The sequence below is a fragment of the Ovis aries genome, chromosome 19 (genome assembly GCF_016772045.2).
Source record: "Ovis aries strain OAR_USU_Benz2616 breed Rambouillet chromosome 19, ARS-UI_Ramb_v3.0, whole genome shotgun sequence".
Classification (NCBI taxonomy): domain Eukaryota; kingdom Metazoa; phylum Chordata; class Mammalia; order Artiodactyla; family Bovidae; genus Ovis; species Ovis aries.
In genome coordinates this window covers 49,099,251-49,124,551 of record NC_056072.1, presented here as the reverse complement: position 1 = coordinate 49,124,551, position 25,301 = coordinate 49,099,251, and the positions used below count along the sequence as shown (strand labels likewise).

At 42.9% G+C, this 25,301-nt stretch overlaps 1 protein-coding gene and 2 pseudogenes across 1 annotated transcript; all 3 read left to right on the top strand.

The window, feature by feature from the left end:
* The first annotated feature begins 434 nt into the window (after window positions 1–434).
* On the top strand, window positions 435–4,725 carry LOC101113891 (IQ domain-containing protein F5-like; annotated as a pseudogene).
* Window positions 4,726–9,731: 5,006 nt separating this feature from the next.
* On the top strand, window positions 9,732–11,496 carry IQCF3 (IQ motif containing F3). Its single transcript, XM_060402035.1, has 3 exons — window positions 9,732–9,848; window positions 10,015–10,062; window positions 11,009–11,496. The coding sequence occupies exons 1-3, from the start codon at window positions 9,732–9,734 to the stop codon at window positions 11,405–11,407; spliced, it is 564 nt and encodes a 187-aa protein (XP_060258018.1). The 3' UTR covers window positions 11,408–11,496.
* Window positions 11,497–16,288: 4,792 nt separating this feature from the next.
* On the top strand, window positions 16,289–23,619 carry LOC101113629 (small ribosomal subunit protein eS7-like; annotated as a pseudogene).
* The last annotated feature ends 1,682 nt before the right edge of the window (window positions 23,620–25,301 follow it).

The following is a 25,301-nucleotide window of genomic DNA, read 5'->3' as shown; positions in this document are numbered from 1 at the left end:
AATGGTTGGGAACCATTTTGATGCCTGAGTCATAGGTGCCCTTATGACATCATTCCTGTCTTCCCTTCTTCCAGCCTGAGATGTGGCTGGAAGAGTACAGACCTGAGAGCAATGGAACCATCTAACTCCTAACTATGGGAAACTTAAGGGATTGCAGACTTGAGGGATTTGAACCATCTATTTCCAAGTCATGGGCATTCAATTTTGTGTAAGAGAGAGTGCCAGTCTACCCGAAGTTTCAGTCAGGGAAAGGTGGATTTCACAGTTGTTAAGGATACAAGTCCTACATGTAGGGTTTCTGGGCAAGGCAAGAGGTTGAGCATGTGGTAGACTCAGAACTGAATTTACAGAGAGCAACCTACTCTTATCTTTCCCCTCTAAACTCTGATTACAGAAGGATGGCCACGTTTGTCAAATTGTAATAGAAGACGTTGATGAAACCGTATTATCACGTGAAGCGAGGAAGGAAAAGAAGAACAAAAAACCTGAATCTCCTCCAAAACAGGTAGGCCAATAGAGGTTCTCAAAGTTGAAGGGGAACCAAACCTGCACTGCATCTAACTAAAGTCACCCAGGGGTGACAATTGTCTTTCTCTGTGGCCCATAGCATGGGATGGTCAGGGAATTTGTCACCCTTGTAGCACAGATGGTAAAGAATCTGCCTGTGATGCGGGAAACCTGGATTTGATCCCTGGGTTGGGAAGATCCCCTGGAGAAGGGAAAGGCTATCCATTCCAGTATTCTGGCCTGGAGAATTCCATGGATTGAATAATCCATGGGGTCATAAAGAGTCGGACATGACTGAGCAACTTTCACTTTCATTCTTACGTCCATACATGACTACTGCAAAAAGCATAGCTTTGACTAGAAGGACCTTTGTCAGCAAAGTAATGTCTGCTTTTTAATATGCTGTCTAGATCGGTCATAGCTTTTCTTTGGAGCAAGCGTCTTCTAATTTTATGGCTGCAGTCACCATCTGCAGTGATTTTGGAGCCCAAGAAAATTAAGTCTGTCTCTGTTTCCACTGTTTCCCATCTATTTCCCATGAAGTGATGGGACTAGATGCCATGATCTTAGTTTTCTGAAGGTTGAGTTTTAAGTCAGCTTTTTCACTTTCCCCTTTCACTTTCATCAGAGGCTCTTCAGTTCCTCTTTGCATTCTGTCATAAGGGTGGTGTCATCTGCATATCTGAGGTTATTGATATTTTCCTGGCAATCTTGATTCCAGCTTATGCTTTATCCAGCCCAGCATTTCACATGATATACTCTGCATGGAAGTTAAATAGCAGGGTGACAATATATAGCCTTCATGTACTCATTTCCCAATTTGGAACCAGTCTGTTGTTTGTGTCTGGTTCTAGCGGTTGCTTCTTGATCTGCATAAAAATTTCTCAGGAGGCAAGCAACGTGGTCTGGTATTCCCATCTCTTTAAGAATGTTCCACAGTTTGTTATGATCCACACAGTCAAAGGCTTTGGCATAGTCAATAAAGCAGAAGTAGTTGTTTTTTCTGGGATTCTCTTGCTTTTTCTATGATCAAACAGAAATTGGCAATTTGATGTCTGATTCCTCTGCCTTTTCTAAATCCAGCTTGAACATCTGAAAGTTCTTGGTTCATGTACTATTGAAACCTGGCTTGGAGAATTTTGAGCATTACTTTGCTAGCGTGTGAGATGAGTGCAATTGTGGGGTAGTTGAGCATTCTTTGGCATTGCCCTTCTTTGGGATTAGAATGAAAACTGACCATTTCCAGTCCTGTGGCCACTGCTGGGTTTTCCAAATTTGCTGACATATTGAGTGCAGCACTTTCATAGCATCATCTTTTAGGACTTAAAATAGCTCAGCTGGTATTCCATCACCTCCACTAGCTTTGTTCCTAGTGATGCTTCCTAAGGCCCACCTGACTAGATTCCAGGATGTCTGGCTGTAAGTGAGTGATCACACCATCATGGTTATCTGGGTCGTGAAGATCTTTTTTGTATAGGTCTTCTGTGTATTCTTGTCACCTCTTAATATTTTTTGCTTCTGTTAGGTCCCTACCATTTCTGTCCTTTATTGAGCCCATCTTTGCATGAAATGTTCCCTTGCTATCTAATTTTCTTGAAGAGCTCTCTAGTCTTTCACATTCTATTGTTTTCCTCTATTTCTTTGCATTTATCCCTGAGGAAGGCTTTCTTATCTCTCCTTGCTTTTCTTTGGAACTCTGAATTCATACGGATATCTTTCTTTTTCTCCTTTGCCTTTCACTTCTCAGTCTGATTTCTGTATTGACCATCTGGTGATATTCATGTGTAGAGTCTTCTCATGTGCTGTTGGAAGAGGGTGTTTGCTATGACCAGTGCTTTTTCTTGGCAAAACTCTGTTAGCCTTTGCCCTGCTTCATTTTGTGCTCCAAAGTCAAACTTGCCTTTTACTCCAGGTATCTCTTGACTTCCTACTTATGCATTCCAGTCCCCTATGATGAAAAGGACATCTTTTTTGGGTGTTAGTTCTAGAAGGTCTTGTAGGTCATCATAGAACTGTTCAACTTCAGCTTCATCAGCATTAGTGGTTGAGGCATAGACTTGGATTACTGTGATATTGAATGGTTTGCCTTGGCAACGAACAGAGATCATTCGATCATTTTTGAGATTGCACCTAAGTACTGCATTTTGGACTCTTGTTGACTATGAGGTCTACTTCATTTCTTCTAAGGGATTCTTGCCCACAGTAGATATAATGGTCATCTGAATTAAATTCGTACATTCCAGTCCATCTTAGTTCACTGATTCCTATAATGTCGATCGATGTTCACCCTTGCCATCTCCTATTTGACCACTTCCAATTTTCCTTGATTCATGGACCTAACATTCCAGGTTCCTATGCAATATCGTTCTTTACAGCATCAGACTTTACTTCCATCACCAGTCACATCCACAACTGGGTGTTAGAAACCCAAGTCTAGAATTGTGTGGGAGTGTGTGTATGTTTACATGAGTGCATATATATGTGTTAACTGAAGTTCAAGATGTGAGAACCAAAAGAAGTGAAAGTGAGGAATAAATGAGCAGGGCTCCAAAGTGTGCAGGAGAGGCAAACATCTAATCCCGTGATTTGACAGAGAAGCCAGCAGGTTGTGCATCGGAGCTGGTGTCAGGCATGAAAGGAGAGCGAAGGATGCCCCTTCCCCAGCCTGTGGGTGCGGTCTGAAGGGGAGTGATATGCTTCCCAGGTAGGTATCAGGCCTGGGGTGCAACAGAATAACCCATTGACCCATAGGTGGTGGTGTTCTTGTTCTAGACTGGCCAAAGAAGCCCAAGGAACCAGGTGACAGCTAGGGCAGGTGTGCCCCCAAGCAACAAATGAGGACTGTGAGACTCCATATTCAGCTGTGATGTGTCTGTTAATCAAGAGTGGTGGAGACAGGGTACCTGTCTGGTCTTCTGGCTCCAGCCAGTGGCCTGCTCAATGCTCAGGAACTGCTGGGGAATTGACCATTGTTGACAAAATATCAAGACCCCTTCCTAGCTCATGCCAGGGCTGAGGTGGGTTGGGAACATTTTCTGAGTGTCCTTTCTTTTTTCTTGTAGCCTCCGCCCCGGACAAAAAAGCCAAAACCACGCAAAAAGGTGGTTATAAGCAATGAGCTGCAAGCAATAAAAATCCAGGCCTGGTGGCGGGGCACCCTGGTACGCAGGACGCTACTACATGCGGCTCTCAGAGCATGTGTTATTCAATACTGGTGGAAACAGAAGCTGGCAGAGCTGCTGGAGAAGAAACGACGGGCTATGCTGCAGTATTATGCTCGGGAAAAATGGGCAGTGGTCAGGCTACAGTCCTGGGTTCGCATGTGGCGTGTCCGGGTTCGTTACTGCCGTTTGCTCCATGCTGTCCGCATCATCCAAGTCAACTGGCGCTGGCATAATTGCCATACCCGTGGCATTTTTAGGGGCAGCTATGAACTCACAGCAAGCCAGCTAGGACTTGAGCTTGAGATCTTTCTGGGATCACACATCTGTCGGATTACGGACTGCATCCCCTTCCCAATAAAGAACTGATCAGGTCGGCTCCAACACTGTCACAAGGTCTCTGTCAGACAAGCTTCCGGAGGTCCTGTCTCAGTGAAGGGTCAAAGTAAATGATGGCAGGTACTGGGTATCTCACAGGTCAGCTCTGAGGTTACCTGGGGTCCCATATGAAGGAGGATTCTAAGAGCCGAGGACTGGATGGGTGGGGTCTGTGATTAATTAGCAGTGGCTGCCATGAGTAGGAGAGATGGGGTTGCAGGGCTGCCAAGTCAGGCAACTCCAGGGAAACTCCTTCATAGTGTGGTCTATAGTTTTCTGTTTTCATTTTGTTAATGGTTTCCGTTGCTGTGCAAAAGCTTGTAGATGATTAGGTCCCTTTTGTTTATTTTTGCTTTTACTTCTGTTGCCTTAGGAGACTGACTGAAGAAAACATTGATATTATTTATGTTGGAGAATATTTTGCCTATATTCCATTCTAGGAGTTTTATGGTGTCTTGTCTTATATTTACGTCTTTAAGCCATTTGTAGGTTTTTGTGTGTGTGTGTAGGTGAGAGGGTGTATTCTAACTTCATTAATTTACATGGGGCTGTACAACTTCCTAACAGCACTTGCTGAAGAGACTGTCTTTTCCCCATTATGTATTCTCACCTCATTTGTTGAAGATTAATTGACCATAGGTGATTAATTGATCATGGGCTATCTGTTTGGTTCTCTTGATCCATAAGTCTGGTTTTTGTTTTTTTTTCCCCATAAGTCTGTTTTCGTCTCAGTACCATGTTGTTTGGATTACTGTGGCTGTAGATGAAAGCAGAACTAAAGTAACAGTTTAACCAAAAAGAGGTTTAAGTTTACAAACAGGTATTCCAAGCCTGGTACAGTACCCACAGGGTAAGAAATCTTTTCCCCTTACAATCTGTTACTATGCTATATATGGCCTCTCATCCCCAGGTCACTTCATGATCCAAAATGGGAGCTTCAAGATCAATAATTAGATCTGCAATCTAGCCAATAGAGATGAAAGAGAAGGAGAAAGGCATGCTACTTCTCTTTAAGGGCATATCCTTGAATTTACATATGCTGCTGTTGTGCACAGCTCAGAAGGATATAAAAGAAGATCTAAAATAGGAAAAGTAACAGTCATTGATAAGGTGACTTAAAGCTGTAAAGTTGTCAGTTATCTCTAAGTTAATCTGTAAATTAACCTCAGTTCCAGTAAAAATCTCATTAGAAGTTTTGGGGAAATTACCAAACTGAGGAAAAAGTATCATTTTGAAGAATAAATAAATATCCACAGAAAAAGAGACCGGGAAAATGATCAGTCACATAAAATACATTATAAACTTGTAATAATAACATACTGTGAAGTTGAGGCACCAGCTGTTAAGAGTCTAAGGTGAGGATTAAACATTTATTCAAGGATTTGTAGAATTTCCCCTTCATGCCATTCCCCTCCTTCATGTGTATCGTTGGGTGATAGCCCCTCTTCTCCCCTAGCAAGAGTTATATTTTCTGGATAATTTAAAGCAAAGAACATCCAGACTTGAGGATTTCACGCATTGCTGAAGGCAGAGGTGAAGTGCCACACTAACATGGAGGGACTGATTGGAAGTGTGTAGGCCGAATAGTGAAGCCTCAAGCCGTCTCTGCCAACTCAGCTACCTAAAGGCCTGTGGTCAACTTTCATTTCCTACTCTCTGACTCAAAGTTTGGGATTCTTCTCTGGGGAATCAGTCCATTATTGTTGCTTGAATAGCAAACTGCCACAAGCCTCGGTTGCATGCAGCAGTAAAGCGTGTTGACCTAGGCTGCGTTCAGCTGGGGTGGTTTGACTGGGGAAGCTCTGCTCCACATTTCTCATCCTTCTCCTCATACCAGCAAGCTACCTAGGCATTTCCTTGTCTTGGCAATGGCAAAAATGTGAAATAGCAAACACTAATGGACAAAACCTTTCAAAGCCAAAGTCAAACTTTCATGTCATGCTGCCTTTATTCTACTGGCCAAAGCAAGTCACATAACCAGACCCAACACACAGGAGGACAGATTCCATTCCCTTATGCAAAGAAACTTCAAAGTCCGATAGCAAAAGGTGTGAATATAAGACCTCTAATGCAATCTACCATAGGCTCCAAAGAATAAAACAAATGATTACTGATGTTTGAAATGAAACCCAACTCTGCCTTATTAGCCCTTACTGAATGGCATCCTAAGCCCCACCGTGGACACTCAGTAGCATTCTCTTGTTCTACATAAATAGGCAACTTAACATAAATCATTGATATTTTCATAAGGCTGCTCACATGAAAGACTAAGACAAAAACACAAACAGGAAAAAGGGCTTAAAAGAAATAGAGCCAGTACTGGGAACAGAAGAAAAAGGTTAAAAAAAAACTCAAGCTAGCAACCATAGTTTTATAGACTGATAAGAAATGATAAATCTGTGAAATAAGAATGATGTGCCAGCCTTCAGAATGAGAGAAAATAATAGCAAATAAAGCAACTGACAAAGAATTAATCTCTAAAATATGCAAGCAGCTCATGCAGCTCAATACCATAAAAATAAACGACCCAATCAAAAAATGGGCCAAAGAACTAAACAGACATTTCTCCAAAGAAGACATACAGATGACTAACAAACACATGGAAAGATCCTCATCACTTATTATCAGAGAAATTCAAATCAAAACCACAATGAGGTACCATCTCACCCCGGTCAGAATGGCTTCCATCAAAAAGTCTACAAACAATAAATGCTGGAGAGGGTGTGGAGAAAAGGAAACCTTCTTACACTGTTGGTGGGAATGCAAACTAGCACAGCCACTATGGAGAACAGTGTGGAAATTCCTTAAAAAATTGCAAATAGAACTGCCATACAACCCAGCAATTCCACTGCTGGGCATAACACCAAGGAAACCATAATTGAAAGAGACATGTACCCCAGTGTTCATTGCAGCACTGTTTACATTAGCTAGGACATGGAAGCAACCTAGATGTCCACTGGCAGACGAATGGGTAAGGAAGTTGTGGTACATAAACACAATGGAATATTACTCAGCTATAAAAAAAGAATGCATTTGAGTCAGTTCTAATGGGGTGGATGAAACTGGAGCCTGTTATACAGAGTGAAGCAAGCCAGAGAGAGAAACACCAATACAGTATATTAATGCATATATATGGAATTTAGAAAGATGGGAACAACGACCCTATATGCAAGACAGCAAAAGAGACACAAATGTAAAGAATAGACTTTTGGACCATATGGGAGAAGGTAAGAGTGGGACGATATGAGAGAAAAGCATTGAAACATGTATATTATTGTATGTAAAACAGATGACCAGTGCAAGTTAGCTGCATGAAGCAGAGCACAAAGCTGGTGCTCTGGGACAACCCAGAGGGATGGGGTGGAGAGGGAGATGGCAGGGGGTTCAGGATGGTGGGACACATGTATACCCATGGCTGATTCATGTCGATGTATGGAAAAAAACCACAATATTGCAAAGTAATTAGCCTCCAATTAAAATTAATTAATTAAAAAAAAAAGAATGGTGTGCCATTTAAAGAATATTCAGAGAACAGGAAAGAGCACCTGAAAGTTGACTCTTAAAAAAATGGAAAAAGTCTTCTCAAAAGTAACACAGGAAAGAGAGAGTTGGAAGATAATGTAGAAAATATTGAAAAATTAGAGGATTGCTCTATGATCTGACTAATAAGATTTGTGTAAGTATTAAAAGCTAGTGGCCAGTGACAAGGCCCTGGCCTGTCAGCTTTGTAGAAGGTAAATTTCCATGAAGAAATTTCCACAGAAAGTATTGAAACAAGTAAAATGTTTATTAGAAGGAAAAAGTACAAATCACATAGGCAGGCTCAGAAAGAGAGTCCTGTGCTCATGGTAGTTGGAATCACTTATATGGGGCATTTCTTACAGGTTTCTTCTAGCCAGTCATCTTGCCCTTTCCTGGCTCTGAGTCTGTATTTGGTTTAACTCAGGGTCCTCCTATGTGTGTGCGTGCATCTCTTAGCCAAGATGGATTCTAGTGAAGAGGCCAAGGATAGGTTGACATCATCTACTATGGGGTGGTGCCTCCTCTCTTTCTGGCCTTTCTGCTCATGTGTAGTCAGAAAGATCTCTTTGACCTCGAGAATGAGAAATATGTGGTCTCTTTATCTTTTGTCTAGGCAGGGCTCAGCTCCTCTCTTGTTCCTGCTATTATCTTCATCCTGGGAGTATCTGTCCACAGGGGACAAACTTCAGCTGCTCAGCCTGGAGCCCACCTATCTCCTGCCTCAAGTTCACACAGCCAGAAAAAATCTATATCAAGACTGGAACCTAGATACTTACCCTTGAGTCACACTGTGTCTCACAGAAGTCTCACAGACTGTCTCACACAAGGTCTCTAGTCAGAGAAATGCAAAGTGAAACAGCAAGGCGACACCACTTTGCATCTTTCAGTTTAAGAAAAATTAGTGATTGACAGAAGTTAGGTCGGATCTGCCACTGTGGAGAGCAGTTTGTCGGGATTTTGTGGTGTGGAGGAGCCACCTGTTCTATGACTCAGCAAGTCACCCTGTGTGTAACCCTGGAGAATGCCTCCCACAGCTGCTGAGCGATAGGAAGATGCTCCTTGGAGCATTGTCTGTTGTAGAGAATCCTTGGAGGTCACTTGGAAATTAATTCAGAGGATAAAAACAGATTATTCTGGGTCATGAGTACATATAGAGACACTGTTATCAAATCATATATATATATATATATATAAACATTTTCATAATAAGAGTTTCTGTGAAGCTGCGTGGGAAGGGAAAGGGAATCAAGAGTGTACTTCATGGTATGGCTGTCAATAGCACTCTCTTGTCATGTTAATGTAAACACTAAGTCATGATTAGACCTAAGTTGTAAATAACCTCATAGGGAAAATGAGGGGAGGAAAATGTGGGGTTGTTTGGAATGGGGCAGAAAAACTAAATCATCTTCTTTGGTGGAAAGTTGATAGATAATGCTTTGAAATGAAGAGGCCATGTCAGCCTGTTAACTGAGATCGGGGGAGAAAGAGTGTGAACATGGCTGGGAAGTGACTGTGGAGACAATCAGAAGACTGATGGCTTTTGAAGCAAGCCTGAATACCTAATTAACCTTAAATGACCACTGCCACTACAGGAGGAGTCTGAGATATTACCTGTCTCCTAGGTAATGATCATTTGGGAAATTCCTCCTGCCCACTATATTTCAGACAGGATGAAAGGGCTTCTTTTGTTATAAGGAATGTAACATTGGCCTGCCAAGTGCAGCTCAACAGCTACAGAAGGACAGCAGCTGGAGAGAGGGAACAGAAATTGACTGAGGTGCATCCATCCCAAGCCTTCCTTGGCCCCTTCTGCTCACCATCCATACCCACTCTCTTTCCCATTAGAGGAGGGACTTTCTCACCTGCTGAAGAAGGGCACCATTGCAGAGCAAATGTGAGGGTGTGGAGAGCAGCCTGAGCCTGTGCACCTCCCTCTGCATTATGGGAGCTGCTCTGTTCGTAGCTGAGGACAGGATGATCTTGTGGGTGGACCAAACCAGAGATCATTCCTGGGACAAGACACACTCTCAGGGGATGTGGTTCTACCAAAGACCCTGGTGCATCCCTAGTAGGAGGGAAATGCAAGTGTTTCCACTTTATCCAACAAGTTTGAGCCTGGAGAAGGCAACATAGTCCTTGGGTCATAGTTGCCCTTGTGACATCATGGCTATCTCCTCATCTACCATCCTCCCTGCCTCTGCCAAGACCAATGGAGCAGCGACCAGAGAGGGATATGAACACCTGAACCACTGCCCCAAAACCATGGGCAGTAAATGCTCTGTAAGACTTACACACTCCCTTCCCCAAGGGTGGGGAGTTGCCCCATGGCTGAGAGAAGCACTAGATGACTTCAAGGACCCTGGAAAAGAACAGGGAGCTGGGGCTTTGGGAACTTTGCACAGAGACTGGTCCTCACTCATGTTTTCTCCCTACGTTCTGATTGCAGAAGACTGAACCTGATAATGACGATCTAGAGAAAGAGAGGAAAAGGAAGGTAGGTGGGGCCCAGGAGCATGTGGGAACCTCAGACCATTGGCCTTCTGACCCCAGGGTCCCTGGAAGTAAAGGCTTCATCTCTAGTCTCACAGGAATCAGCTCAGTGGTGCCTTCCTGTCCTGGTATATTCCTTCCATATTCTGGGTGAGGGAGGGAGGGAGACATTAGAGAAGCAAGGAATCAGGATACTCACAGGCCATATGGAAAGTGAGACACAGCACAGTGAAAACTGGAGAGCTGGAGAAAGGGCGTCCTGGGCCTAGAAGGATATGAGAGTGATTGAGAGATAGTGAAAGTGTTAGTTGCTCAGTCATATTCGACTCTTTGCAACCCCATGGACTGTAGCCCTCCAGTTTCCTCTGTCTACAGGGTTCTCCAGGTAAGAATACTGGAGTGGGTTGCCATTCCATTCTCCAGGGGATCTTCCCGACACAGGGATCCAAGCCAGTCTCCCGCATTTCAGGCAGATTCTTTGCCATCTGAGCCCCCAGGAAAGAGTAGTGGAAGTCAAAAGAAATGAAGTGGAGGAAGCTACGAGGGGCTGTGATGGAGGTAGCGTTACAGGCTGGAATCTGGGCTGAGATGCAAGCTACAAACTCAGGAGTTTAATCCTCATAAGGACCCTTTGGTTCCTCACATCCATGTCTGGTCTTCTGGATCAGAAAGTGTTTCCACTGATTCCATGAACCTGTGAAGACCACAGGGCAAGCATATCCTCATTTTATACAGACAAAGACACTGACTCAGAGGGTAAGCAGATGTGTTTGCGGGCATAGACAAGACAGATGTAGAGCCAGAACCCCACCCAAGGTTCCTGGGCCCTGAGAACCACCAGGAGAAAGGCTGATTGTTCAGAGAGACAATCAGAGGTCCTTTGTGGCAGACACCGCAGCTGTGGTTGATGGTGACAAATTCACTGGGAGTCTTCTGCTTTGCTTGGTTAGTTGCTTCTTGCAAAACAACGTCAGATAGCAAGGATGAAGGCGGCTGGGAAGATACAGGCCTGGTGGCGTGGAACCCTGGTGCGTAGGACCCTGCTGGCAGCTGCCCTCAGGGCCTGGATGATTCAGTGCTGGTGGAGAACAGTCCTGTGGAGGAAGTTGTATAAGCGACGGCAGAACTCACTGAAGATTTATATAATCCAGGAGCAGGCAGCAGTCAAGCTCCAGTCCTGGGTTCGCATGTGGCAGTGCCATCAACGTTACTGCCAAGTGTGCAACGCTGTATGCATACTACAAGCTCCAAAGAGCTGTTTCACCTTTCAGACCAGTGATGTTTCACAGGCACAATACGGGGGTGCTTTCAACCAGCCAGAGTTCCATATTGAAATCCTATCAATCTAAGAGAATACTATAGGGTGGAGAACTGGCTCCACCACCCCAATAAATGTCTGACCAGGTTTTGTGTGTTTCAGTGACTCTCTCAGGATGGGGACTCCAAAGGTTCAGGCCCTGCCCTCTTCTACTCAGAGAATACTTCAATATAGGTATCTCTCCCTCCTACCCCACTCCCGCCCCTCAGTGCCTGTGGCCCCTGTTTGGACCCACAGTAGCCATGTGCCGCTCTATCCAAATCAGCAACTGCTGCCTGAGGGTGACCTCATATATGCAGAGCCAGCTGTCCCATTCCACATCTCCATCATCAGCCTTGTCTCCTAAACTCGCAATTGGGAGGCATTGGGCTTCGTATTTCTGAAGACTCTGGGTACCTGCTCATATGAGAGTGAAGACATGCCACACACTCTCAGCCTGCCACTAGGACCCAGCGAGGATTGTACCCATTGGCTTTGTGTTTAGCAAGCCCCAGACAGAAGTCAGCCACTTGGCTGGCTCTCCTGGGAACAGAGCAGCCCAAAGAAACCGCAGGAGGCTGGCCTGAGTGATGACTGACACAAGGTTTTGCAAGCTTCATGCTAATTTAGATTCTTTTTTAAAAGTAATTTATTTGGCTGTGTTGGGTCTTAGTTGCAGCACATTATGGGGTCTTTGTTGTATCTGCATGCTGTTTTCTTTGGGAAATAGCAGATACCATGATCTTAAGGAACCTCAATACTGCCTCTACCCTCCCCCATCATTGCAAGCTTCTCAAGGGTGCTAAACACAAATTAGGCTCCCACTGATATCAGACACCTCCGCTCTATGTATGACACCATTCTTAGTGACATCCACATTGCCTGGATGATGCCCCCATGCTTCTTGCCTCTCACCCCCTGTGATTTTTACTTCCACCCTAGCTTAGTTATTCACTCCTGTGATTGCACTAAAGGCCATTGTTTCTGAGGCTGTCTATGGGGAAGGACCATTTTTTTAAATGTTCAATCCATCATAGGCCAATTATTTTGTAAAACAATCAAATTTTGATGAAAATAAATGGAAAAGCATATAGAATACAAGGCTTGTTTTTAATTATTAGAACATACATAAAATTACTATTTCAAATTGCTTTCAGTTCAGTTCAGTTCAGTCATGTCCAACTCTTTGCAACCCCATGAACCGCAGCACACCAGGCCTCCCTGTCCATCACCAACTCCCAGAGTTCACCCAAACCCATGTCCATTGAGTCGGTGATGCCATCCAACCATCTCATCCTCTGTCATCCCCTTCTCCTGCCCTCAATCTTTCCCAACATCAGGGTCTTTTAAAATGAGTCAGCTCTTCGCATCAGGTGGCCAAATATTGGAGTTTCAGCTTCAACATCAGTCCTTCCAATGAACACCCGGGACTGATTTCCTTTAGGATGGACTGGTTGGATCTCCTTGCAGTCCAAGTGACTCTCAAGAGTCTTCTCCAACACCACAGTTCAAAAGCATCAATTCTTTGGCGCTCAGTTTTCTTTATAGTCCAACTCACATCCATACATGACTACTGGAAAAACCATAGCCTTGACTAGACGGACCTTTGTTGGCAAAGTAATGTCTCTGCTTTTCAATATGCTGTCTTGGTTGGTCATAACTTTCCTTCCAAGGAGTAAGCGTCTTTTAATTTCATGGCTGCAGTCACCATCTGCAGTGATGTTGGAGCCCAAAAATATAAAGTCTGTCACTGTTTCCACTGTTTCTCCATCTATTTCCCATGAAGTGATGGGACCAGATGCCATGATCTTCATTTTCTGAATGTTGAGCTTTAAGCCAATTTTTTCACTCTCCTCTTTCACTTTCATCAAGAGGCTCTTTGGTTCTTCTTCACTTTCTGCTGTAAGGGTGGTGTCATCTGCATATCTGAGGTTATTGATATTTCTGCCAGCAATCTTGATTCCAGCTTGTGCTTCCTCCAGCCCAGCGTTTCTCATGATGTACTCTGCATATAAGTTAAATAAGCAGGGTGACAATACACAGCCGTGACACACTCCTTTTCCTATTTGGAACCAGTCTGTTGTTCCATGTCCAGTTCTAACTGTTGCTTCTTGACCTGCATACAGGTTTCTCAAGAGGGAGGTCAGGTGGTCTGGTATTCCCATCTCTCTCAGAATTTTCCAGTTTGTTGTGATTCACACAGTTGAAGGCTTTAGCATAGTCAGTGAAGCAGAAGTAGGTGTTCTTTTAGAATTCTCTTGCTTTTTTGATAATCCAACGGATGTTGGCAATTTGATCTCTGGTTCCTCTGCCTTTTCTAAAACCATCTTGTACACCTGGAAGTTCATGGTTCATATACTGTTGAAGCCTAGCTTGGAGGATTTTGAGCATGACCTTGCTAGCATGTGAAATGAGTGCAATTGTGAGGTAGTCTGAACATTCTTTGGCATTGCCCTTCTTTGGGATTGGAATGAAAACTGGACCTTTTCCAGTCCTATGGCCACTGCCGAGTTTTCCAAATTTGCTGGCATATTGAGTGCAGCACTTTCACAGCATTATCTTTGAGGATTTGAAATAGCTCATCTGGAATTCCATCACCTCCACTAGCTTTGACCCTGCACGGCATGGCTCGTAGTTTCATTGAGTAGAAAAAGCTGTGATCCATGTGATCAGTTTGGTTAGTTTTCTGTGATTATGGTTTTCGTTCTGTCTGCCCTCTGATGGATCATACATTTACAATGTAATAGTTTCTGCTGTACAGCGAGGTGAATCAGTTATACATATACATATATCCACTCTTTTTAGATTCTTTTCACATATAGGTCATTATAGAATATTGAACAGAGTTCTCAGTGCTATACAAAAGGTTCATCTTTTTTATATATACTAATGTGTATATGTCAATCCTGATCTAATTTATCCCTCCCCCCATTACCCTTTGGTAACCACATGTTTGTTTTCTACATCTGTGACTATTTTGATTTTGTAAATAGGTTATAATCTTGCTTCCTGACCTGAAGATATTACATTATTTTCTGTCTCTTCAAATGGTCAGTTCTCCCTCTTTTCTTCTTAACCTCAAACGATGATATTACCACACTTAACAGAGGAAACAGCAGCAGACGGGAACCCATCTTGCTATCTATCGTCTCATCTTCTATCTCAGCATCATTTGCACCACACTTTTTGCCTTCCCTGAGTTGAAATGAACTGTCTTCGCCCTATCTGAGGCTACCCCCTGCACTTTCTTCTTCTTGTACTCTTTTTTTTTTATCTTTTGTTCACTGTCACCTCTTACCTTTGCAATGATGTCATCCTGTAATTTCATTTCTCTGAATCAGTTTCCACCTTTTCACCAAGTCATTCCCATCAGCCTACAAACTATCCCCCATAATTAAAAAGTCCATGCTTGACTATCTCATATTCCAGGTTTTACATCTCCTCAAAGCAAAATATGTCGTCACTGCCTCCCCTTCTATTGTTCCCATTCTCTCCTAAACTCACTCCAATTGGGCTTTCCTTACCCCCAACTCCACAGAAACAATACTCATCAAAAGTACTCAATGAGAGAGACTGTTGGCAAAAATGACCAAAACTAGGGACTTCCCTGGTGGTCCAGGTGCTAAGAATCTGCACTTCCACCACAGGGGGCACAGGTTCAATCCCTGGCTAGGGAACTAAGAACCCACATACCACACGGTGCTGCCAAAAAAAAAAAAAGAATACCTCCCTTAACCATTCACCTAGTCTGCTTGATTCAGAGGAATCCTCTCTGAATATTTACTTTTAGTTTCCTCCATTCATTCCCTTCCACATCAGTCCATCATGAAATGCTGTTGGCTCCATCTCTGCAATAACAACAGTATCTGCAATATAAGAGATGAATGAAGATTAGAAAAACTAGATCTATCACACGTTGCTCATGGAAATATAAAATGGAGTAACTGCTGTGGAAAACAGTTTGGTAGTCTCTCAGAAAGTTAATTGTGGAATTATGAATAACCCAGCACCTAGATATATACCCAAGAGAACTGAAAACATATGTTCAAACAAAAGCTTCAAAATTTTGTAGTTAGATAATAGCTAAAAACTCAGAAACAACCAGAATGAGTGAGTGACTAAACAAATAATAGTACATTCATAGAATGGTATACTACACAGCAATAGAAATGAACAGCTGCTACATACAACTTGCATGGACCTCAAGGAAAAGTACGGACCTGACACTGATAGAACCATCTGCCTTCCAGCTATAGGGAAATCTAAGGGATTGCAGGCCTGAGGGGTTTGAACCAATACTCGCAAGTCATGGGCATTTTTTGTTGTATAAGAGAGAGAGTCAAGTCTACCCAAAGTTGCAGGCAGGGGAAGGTGAATTTCCACAGTTGTTAAGGATTCAAGTCCTATATCTGGAGTCTCTGGGCAAGGCAGGAGGTGGAGCATGTGGTGGACTCAGCATAGAATTTACAGAGAACAACCTACCCTTATCTTTCCCCTTTTAACTCTGATTACAGGAAAATGCACTGATGAACATGAAAGTAGAAAAGGAAAAGACAGAAAAACCTCCACCCTCCAAACCAAAAACTTCAGCCTCTAAACCAAAAGTAAGTCAACAGAGCCCCTCAAAGTTGAGGGGGACCCCAACCTGCAATGTGTCTAAAGTCACCCAGGAGTGACAGTTGTCTTCTCTGTGACCAATAGCATGGGATGAGCAGGGAATTTGTCACCCAAAGCAAACTCTATTTGTGAGTGAAAGATAGTGCTACGGATTATTGTTCAGGAACAACAGTCATAAACTGAGAGTGTCCCAGTCCAACCAAGATGAGTGGTTGTCCTGTCCAGAGTTGGAATGAATAAAAATGGACTCATCCTCAGTTGTTCTTTTGTCCTAGTTTCTTCTAGGTCTGAAAAGGTGGGTGACAGACATGTAGACATGGATTACAGGGAGAAGAAACCCTGCAAAGTGGGAACCCCAGGCTATGCCAAGTTGGAGAGTGGGTTGGTGAGGGCTGTGTTTGGGGGACGCATAGTCAACTATAGGGAAACCCAAGTCTAGAATTGTGTGGGAGTGCCTGTGTGTTTATATGAGTGTATATATATGTGTTAACTGAAGTTCAAGATGTGAGAACCAAAAGAAGTGAAAGTGAGGAATAAATGAGCAGGGCTCCAAAGTGTGCAGGACAGGCAAGCATCTAATCCTGTGATTTGACAGAGAAGCCAGCAGGTTGTGCATCGGAGCTGGTGTCAGGCATGAAAGGAGAGTGAAGGATGCCCCTTCTCCAGCCTGTGGATGCGGTCTGAAGGGAAGTGATATGCTTCCCAGGTAGGTATCAGGCCCGAGGTGCAACAGAATAACCCTTTGACTCATAGACCGTGGTGTTCTTGTTCTAGACTGGCCAAAGAAGCCCAAGGAACCAGGTGACAGCTAGGGCAGGTGTGCCCCCAAGCAACATATGAGGACTGTGAGACTCCAAGTTCAGCTGTGATATGTCTCTTAATCAAGACTGGCAGAGATGGGGAACTTGTCGGTCTTCTGGCTCCAGCCAGTGGCCTGCCCAGTGCTCAGGAATTACTGAGGAATTGGCCATTGTTGACGAAGTATCAGGACCCCTTCCTGGCTCATGCCAGAGCTGAGTGTCCCTTCTTTTTCCTTGCAGGCCCTCCCTAAAAAGGAAGGTGAAGAACAGAAAACTATAAAGATCCAGGCCTGGTGGCGGGGCACCCTGGTGCGCAGGACACTGCTGCATGCAGCACTCAGAGCGTGTATCATTCAGTACTGGTGGAGACAGAGGCTGGAAGGGCTACTGGAGAAGAAGCGATTGTCTGTGCTGGAGTATTATGCTCGGGAAAAATGGGCAGTGATCAAGCTATAGTCGTGGTTTCGCATGTGGCATGTCCGGGTTCGTTACTGCCATTTGCTCCATGCTGTCCGCATCATCCAAGTCTACTGGCGCTGGCATAATTGCCATACCCGTGGCATTTTTAGGGGCAGCTATGAACTCACAGCAAGCCAGCTAGGACTTGAGCTTGAGATCTGTCTGGACTCACACATCTGTCGGATTACGGACTGCATCCCCTTTCCAATAAAGAACTGATCAGGTCGGCTCCAACACTGTCACAAGGTCTCTGTCAGACAAGCTTCAGTTCCGTTCAGTTCAGTTGCTCAGTCTTTGGACCCCATGGACTGCAGCACACCAGGCCTCCCTGTCCATCTCCAATTCCTGGAGTCTACTCAAACTCATGTCCATTGAGTCAGTGATGCCATCCAACCATCTCATCCTCTGTCATCCCCTTCTCCTGCCCTCAATCTTTCCCAACATCAGGGTCTTTTCAAATGAGTCAGCTCTTCACATCAGGTGGCCAAAGTATTGGAGTTTCAGCTTCAGCATCAATCTTTCCAATGAATATTCAGGACTGACTTCCTTTAGGATGGACTGGTTGGATCTCCTTGCAGTCCAAGGGACTCTCAAGAGTCTTCTCCAAAACCACAGTTCAAAAGCATCAGTTCTTTGGTGCTCAGCTTTCTTTATAGTCCAACTCACATCCATACATGACTACTGGAAAAACCATAGCTTTGACTAGACGAACTTTGTTGGTAAAGTAATGTCTCTGCTTTTTAATATGCTGTCTATGTTGATCATAACTTTCCTTCCAAGGAGCAAGCATCTTTTAATTTCATGGCTGCAGTCACCATCTGCAGTGATTTTGGAGCCCCCCAAAATAAAGTCTGTCACTGTTTCCACTGTTTCCCCATTATTTGCCGTGAAGTAGTGGGACCAGATGCCATGATCTTAGTTTTCTGGATATTGAGTTTGAAGCCAACTTTTCACTCTCCTCTTTCACTTTCATCAAGAGGCTCTTTAGTTCTTCACTTTCTGCCATAAGGGTGGTGTCATCTGCATATCTGAGGTTATTGATAGTTCTCCTAGCAATCTTGATTCCAGCTTTTGGAACTGGCCTAAATTAAATGGGAATGCTCTTGGGTTAGAAGAATTAAGTTAAAATGGTCATGTTATCCAAAGCAATCTGAAGATTTAACACAATCCCTATCAAATTATTCATGACATTTATCATAAAACTGAAACAAAAAAAAATCCTAAAATTTATATGGAACCCAGAAAGACCTAGAATTGGCAAAGCAATCCTGAGGAAAAAGAACAAAGCAGGAGACATGACCCTTCCAGACTTCAGACAATACTACAAAGCTACAGTAGTCAAAACAACATGGCACAAAAACAGACCTATAGATCAATGGGACAGAATAGAGAACCCAGAAATAAACCCATACACCAATGGTCAGTTAATCTTCAGCAGGGGCTTCCCCAGTAGTCCAGTGGTTAAGAATCCACCCTGAAATTCAGGGGACAGTGGATTGAGCCCTGGTCTCCACATGTTGTGGAGCAACCAAGCCGGTGTACCACAACTACTGAGTCTGTGCTTTACAGCCCAGGATCCACAATACTGCAGCCTGTGTGCCTAGACCCGAGCTCCACAATAAGAGAGACCACCACAATGAGGAGTCTGCACACCACAACCAGGGAGTTTGCTACAACTAGAGAAGGCCCTTGCCCAACAAAGACACAGTACAGCTAAAAATAAAATAAAATAAATCTTTAAAAAAATCTTCAACAAAGGAGACAAGAATATATAATGGGGAAAAGACATCTATTCAGCAAGTGGTGTTGGGAGAGTTGGACAACCCCATGTAAATCAATGGTTATGAGAGGGTAATAGGTAGGAAGGCAAGAAGTCCCCAAGCAGTAGGAGGAAATTAATTGCAAGTGGCATACATTTTTTCCTTCTCTACAAAAAAATTAAGAGACACCTGGTTCTGCCTTGAGTTAACCAATGTGTTTTTCTCATGGAAATGTTTTTCTTAAGCTATCTTAATGAAACTATGTATTTGCTTAGGAATCTGCCTGCTGAACACTGAAGAATTGATGCTTTTGAACTGTGGTATTGGAGAAGAATCTTGAGAGTCCCTTGGACTGCAAAGGGATCCAACCAGCCAGTCCTAAAGGAAGTCATTCCTGAATATTCCTTGGAAGGACTGATGCTGAAACTCCAATACTTTGGCCACCTGATGCAAAGAGCTGACTCATTTGAAAAGACCCTGATGCTTGGAAAGATTGAAGGCAGAAGGAGAAGGGGACAACAGAGGATGAGATGGTTGGATGGCATCACCGACTCAATAGACATGAGTTTGAGTAAACTCCAGGAGTTGGTGATGGACAGGGAGGCCTGGCGTGCTGCAGTCCATGGGGTCACAAAGAGTTGGACACGACTAAGTGACTGAACTGAACTGAACTGAATTCCAAAAGTCCCCCTACCTGCCTTGGGCTACATAAGCCTGCACAGCATGGCCTTTCCTATCTCACTCTCTCATTGCCCTTCCTGGTGGCTCTGCTAATACCAAATAAACCCAGTATGCCCCCATCTCAGTGTGTTTCTCTTGTTGCCTCATCTAGAATTTGAATGATCTGAGAGTGAATCTAATCACGGATTGGTCACCTGAGAGCCAGAAGTGGAGTGTTATGACTTGCCTAGTTCAACTAGTCAGCAGGAGGAAGCCATGGGCAATCACCAGCCATTCATGAAACAGCTGCATGAGGAATAGATGAACTGGTCAGGTTCTTCTCTTGCCCTCTGCTCTACTCAGGCAAAGCATGTGCCTGTCAGCCTTCACTCAAGAATAACCTCTGAGGGAGGGGAGTTCAGGATGGGGAACACGTGTATACCTGTGGTGGATTCATGTTGATGTATGGCAAAACCAATACAATAGTGTAAAGTAATTAACCTCCAATTAAAATAAATAAATTTATATTAAAAAAAAGAATAACCTCTGCACTCTACCTTCTAAAGAAAGTGGGTAGTCTCACCATGAAAAGATCCTATTATGGGTCTACAGGGAAATTGTCAAGGCAATGTTTTTCGAATTTCATCAATGGTCCCAATGACATGGAAGGTTTAATTAAAGTAGACTGTGAACCCCACCCATCATTTCTGGCTAAGTATATCATGTTCCCAAGAATGAGTATTTCTAACATATTTCCAAGTGATGCTGTGGCAACTTATCTAGGGAACACCACTACAGTAGAAAAATCTACGATTCTTACCCTTCTGAATGGGAAAGGTCACTTTCTGCCTCCTGTGAGTCTTCTCCTATGTGTCTCCTTTACTGCTCACAAAAAATACTTTAAATTTGACACTTGAGGAGAACCTTATTTCTGGCCTTTCCCTTCTCAAGAAAAAGGGTTTAAACTAAAAATTCCGTGTTTTAATCCTGTTTTGATCTTTTTGATGACCAGCCTCAGCGTTAGTCCATCCAGGAGCTCTCCCAGAGTCACCACAATGGAACAAAGGATACTTACTTCTAACACCCAGGAAATCATAAGAATTTCAGGAACTCTGTGTCAAAATCCAGTTCAAAGACCAAATATTAGAACAAAAGATACTCTTCATGCTCTTATCACTTAAGAAATTATGAGAGTGCTTCCTAGGACTCTAGGCTTCTACCATTTCTCTGTGGTTCTTCTTGTTTCTCCACTCACGCTATTCCTGCCTCTTCCCCTCTGCCTCGTGGATTTAACAAGCTCTCCTGAGGCCTAGGCCTCCAAGTGTTGGGGGAAAACAGTGTCAGCCACATTGGCAAGACCAAAGCCATGTTCATTCCAGGGCAAAGATCATGAAGCCCAATGGTGAGAAGCTGGACAAGTTCCAGTCTGAAATCTTCTACACCCTCCTGGAGTTGGAGATGAACTCAGACCTGAAAACCCAGCTGCGGGAGTTGAACAATCACAGCTGCCAAGGCCACTGAAGTTAGTGTTGGTCAAAAAGCTCTTTTAATCTTTTTTCTTATTCCTCAAATGAAATATTTCCAAAAATTCCAGGTCTGACTATAGCATGACTTGGAGAAGTCCAGCAGGAAACATGTCATCTGTTGCTCAGAGGAGAATTCTGCCTAAGCCAACTCAAAAAAGCCATACAAAAAAATAAGCAAAAGCATCCCAGGAGCTGCAGTCTGACAACCGTGCATGTTGTGATTCTGGAAGATTTGGTTTCCCCAAGTGAGATTACAGGCAAGAGAATCTGCAAGAAACTGAATGGCAGCTGGCTCATAAAGGTTCATTTGGATAAAACACAGCAGAACAATGTGGAACACAAAGTTGAAACATTTTCTGGTGTCTGTAAGAAGCTCATGGGTGAACTCCCCAGTGGTTCAGTGGTTAGGAATCTGCCTGCCAATGCACGCGACGTGGGTTCGATCCCTGGTCTGGGAAGATTCCACATGCCATGGGGCAACTAAGCCTATGCACCGCAACTACTGAGCCTATGCTCTAAAGCCTATGAACCATACTGAAGTTCACACACTATGGAGCCTGCAAACTGCAAATACTGAGTCCACACGTTATAACTACTGAAGCCTGCTCACTCTAGAGTCAGCATGCCATCTCTATTTATTATAATTAATACATATATTTTTGAGCAGCTGATTTTTAAAATATTTGTTTATTTATTTTTGGCTGCGCTGGGTCTTCATCACTGCTGGCAGGCCTTCTCTACTTGTGGCGAGCAATGGCTACTCTAGTTACGGTGCATGGGCTTCTTATTGCCATGGCTTCTCTTGTTGTGGAGCACACACTGTCAGGCATAAGCATGGGTTCTAGGGCCCTCAGGCTCAGCAGTTGCAGCTTTCAGGCTCTAGAGGGCAGACTCAGTGGTTGTGGCACATGGGCTTTCTTGCCCTGTGGCATGTGGGATCTTCCTGGACCAGGGATTGAATCCATGTCCCCTGCATTGGCAGGTGAATTCTTAACAACTGGACACCAGGGAAATCCCAGCAAAGCAATCATGAGAAAGAAAAGTGAAGCTGGAGGAATCAGGCTTCCTGACTTCGGACATACTACAAAGCTACAGTAATCAAAACAGCACGGTACTGGCACAAAAACAGAAATATAGATCAATGGAACAAGACAGAAAGTCTGGAGATAAACTGTCACTCCCATGGTCACATAATCTATGACAAAGGAGGCAAGAATATACAACGAAGAAAAAGAGTCCCTTCAATAAATGGCGCTGGGAAAACTGGACAACTGCATGTAAAAGAATGAAACTACAACACTCCCTAACACCATACACAGAAATAAACTCAAAATAGATCAAAGACCTAAATGTAAGGCTGGACACAACAAAATTCTTAGAGGAAAACATAGAATGCTCCTGACATGATTTCCAGCAAGATTTGTTTAAATTCATTTCCTATAGTGATGAAAATAAAAACAAAAATAAATGAGGTCTAATTAAACTTAAAATCTTTTGTACAGCAAGTTCAGTTCAGTTCAGTCGCTCAGTTGTGTCCGACTCTTTGCGACCCCATGAATCGCAGCACTCCAAGCCTCCCTGTCCATCACCAGCTCCCGGAGTTCAAGGAAACCATAAACAAAACGAAAAGACAAACTTAAGAATGTGAGAAAATGTTTGCAAGCAAAGAAGCTGACAATGGATTACTTTCCAAAATATATAAACAGCTCATGAAGCTTAATATCAAAAAACAAACAACCCTGTCAAAAACTGAGCAGAAAATTTACGAAAAACATTTCTCCAAAGAAGACATACAGATGGCCAAAAAGCACATGAAAAAATGCTCAGTATCACTAATTATTAAAGAAATGCAAATCAAAACTACAATGAAGTATCACTTGATACCTTCAGAATGGCCTTCATCAAGAAATCTACAAACAATAAATGCTGGCAAGGGTGTGAAGAAAAGGGAACCCTCTTGCACTGTTGTTGGGAATGTAATTTGATACAGCCACTGTGGAGAACAGTATGGAGGTTCCTTAAAACACTGAAAATAGAACTACCATATGACACAGCAATCCCACTCCTAGGCATATACTTGGAGAAAACTTTAATTCAAAAATATACATACACCCCAATGTTCCCTGAAGCACTGTTTACAGTAGCCAGGAGATGGAGCAACCTAAGTGTCCATCAACAGAGGAATGGGTAAAGGAGGTATCATACATTTACACAATGGACTATTACTCAGCCATAAAAAGAATAAAATAATGCCATTTGCAGCAATAGGGATAGACCTGGAGATTGTCATATTAAGTGAAGTAAGTCAGACACAGAAAGACAAATATCATATGATAGCAGTTACATGTGAAATCTTTTTTTTTAAAGGTACAAATTAACTTTTTTTTTTTTTTTGGATCTGCTACAGCAGAGGTTCCCAACCTCCAGGCCAAGGACCGGTAGTTCCTTTTTTTTTTTCATATTTTTAAATATAAATTTATTTATTTTAATTGGAGGTTAATTACTTTACAATATCGTATTGGTTTTGCCATACATCAACATGTATCCACCACAGGTATACACGTGTTCCCCATCCTGAACCCCCTTCCCTCCTCCCTCCCCGTACCTTCCCTCTGGGTCGTCCCAGTGCACCAGCCCCAAGCATCCAGTATCATGCATTGAACCTGGGCTGGTGACTCATTTCATATATGATATTATACATGTTTCAATGCCATTCCCCCAAATCATCCCACCCTCTCCCTCTCCCACAGAGTCCAAAAGACTGTTCTATACATCTGTGTCTCTTTTCCTGTCTCACATACAGGGTTATCATTACCATCTTTCTAAATTCCATATATATGTGTTAGTATACTGTATTGGTGTTTTTGTTTCTGGCTTACTTCACTCTGTATAATAGTTTCCAGTTTCATCCGCCTCATTAGAACTGATTCAAATGTATTCTTTTTAATGGCTGAGTAATACTCCATTGTGTATATGTACCACAGCTTTCTTATCCATTCATCTGCTGATGGACATCTAGGTTGTTTCCATGTCCTGGCTATTATAAACAGTGCTGCGATGAACATTGGGGTACATGTGTCTCTTTCAATTCTGGTTTCCTCTGTGTGCATGCCCAGCAGTGGGATTGCTGGGTCATAAGGCAGTTCTATTTCCAGTTTGGTTTTTTTTTTTTTTTTTTTGGTGTTAATTTCTACTCTGCAGCATATTTCCAGTTTTTTAAGGAATCACCACACTGTTCTCCATAGTGGCTGTGCTAGTTTGCATTCCCACCAACAGTGTAAGAGGGTTCCCTTTTCTCCACACCCTTTCCAGCATTTATTGCTTGTAGACTTTTGGATTGCAGCCATTCTGACTGGCGTGAAATCGTACCTCATTGTGGTTTTGATTTGCATTTCTCTGATAATGAGTGATGTTGAGCATCTTTTCATGTGTTTGTTAGCCATCTGTATGTCTTCTTTGGAGAAATGTCTATTTAGTTCTTTGGCCCATTTTTGATTGGGCCATTTATTTTTCTGGAATTGAGCTGCAGGAGTTGCTTGTATATTTTTGAGATCAGTTGTTTGTCAGTTGTTTCATTTGCTATTATTTTCTCCCATTCTGAAGGCTGTCTTTTCACCTGCTTATAGTTTCCTTTGTTGTGCAGAAGCTTTTAAGTTTAATTACTAGAGCTAATCAATGAATATAGTAAAGTTGCAGGATATAAAGTCAACACACAGAAATCCCTTGCATTCCTATACACTAATAATGAGAAAATAGAAAGAGAAATTAAGGGAACAATTCCACTCACCATTGCAATGAAAAGAATAAAATACTTAGGAATATATCTACCTAAAGAAACTAAAGACCTATATATAGAAAGCTATAAAACACTGGTGAAAGAAATCAAAGAGGACACTAATCGATGGAGAAATATACCATGTTCATGGATTGGAAGAATCAATATAGTGAAAATGAGTATACTACCCAAAGCAATTTATAGATTCAGTGCAATTCCTTATCAAGCTATCTACAGTATTTTTCACAGAGCTAGAACAAATAATTTCACAATTTGTATGGAAATACAAAAAACTTCGAATAGCCAAGGCAATCTTGAGAAAGAAGAATGGAGCTGGAGGAATCAACCT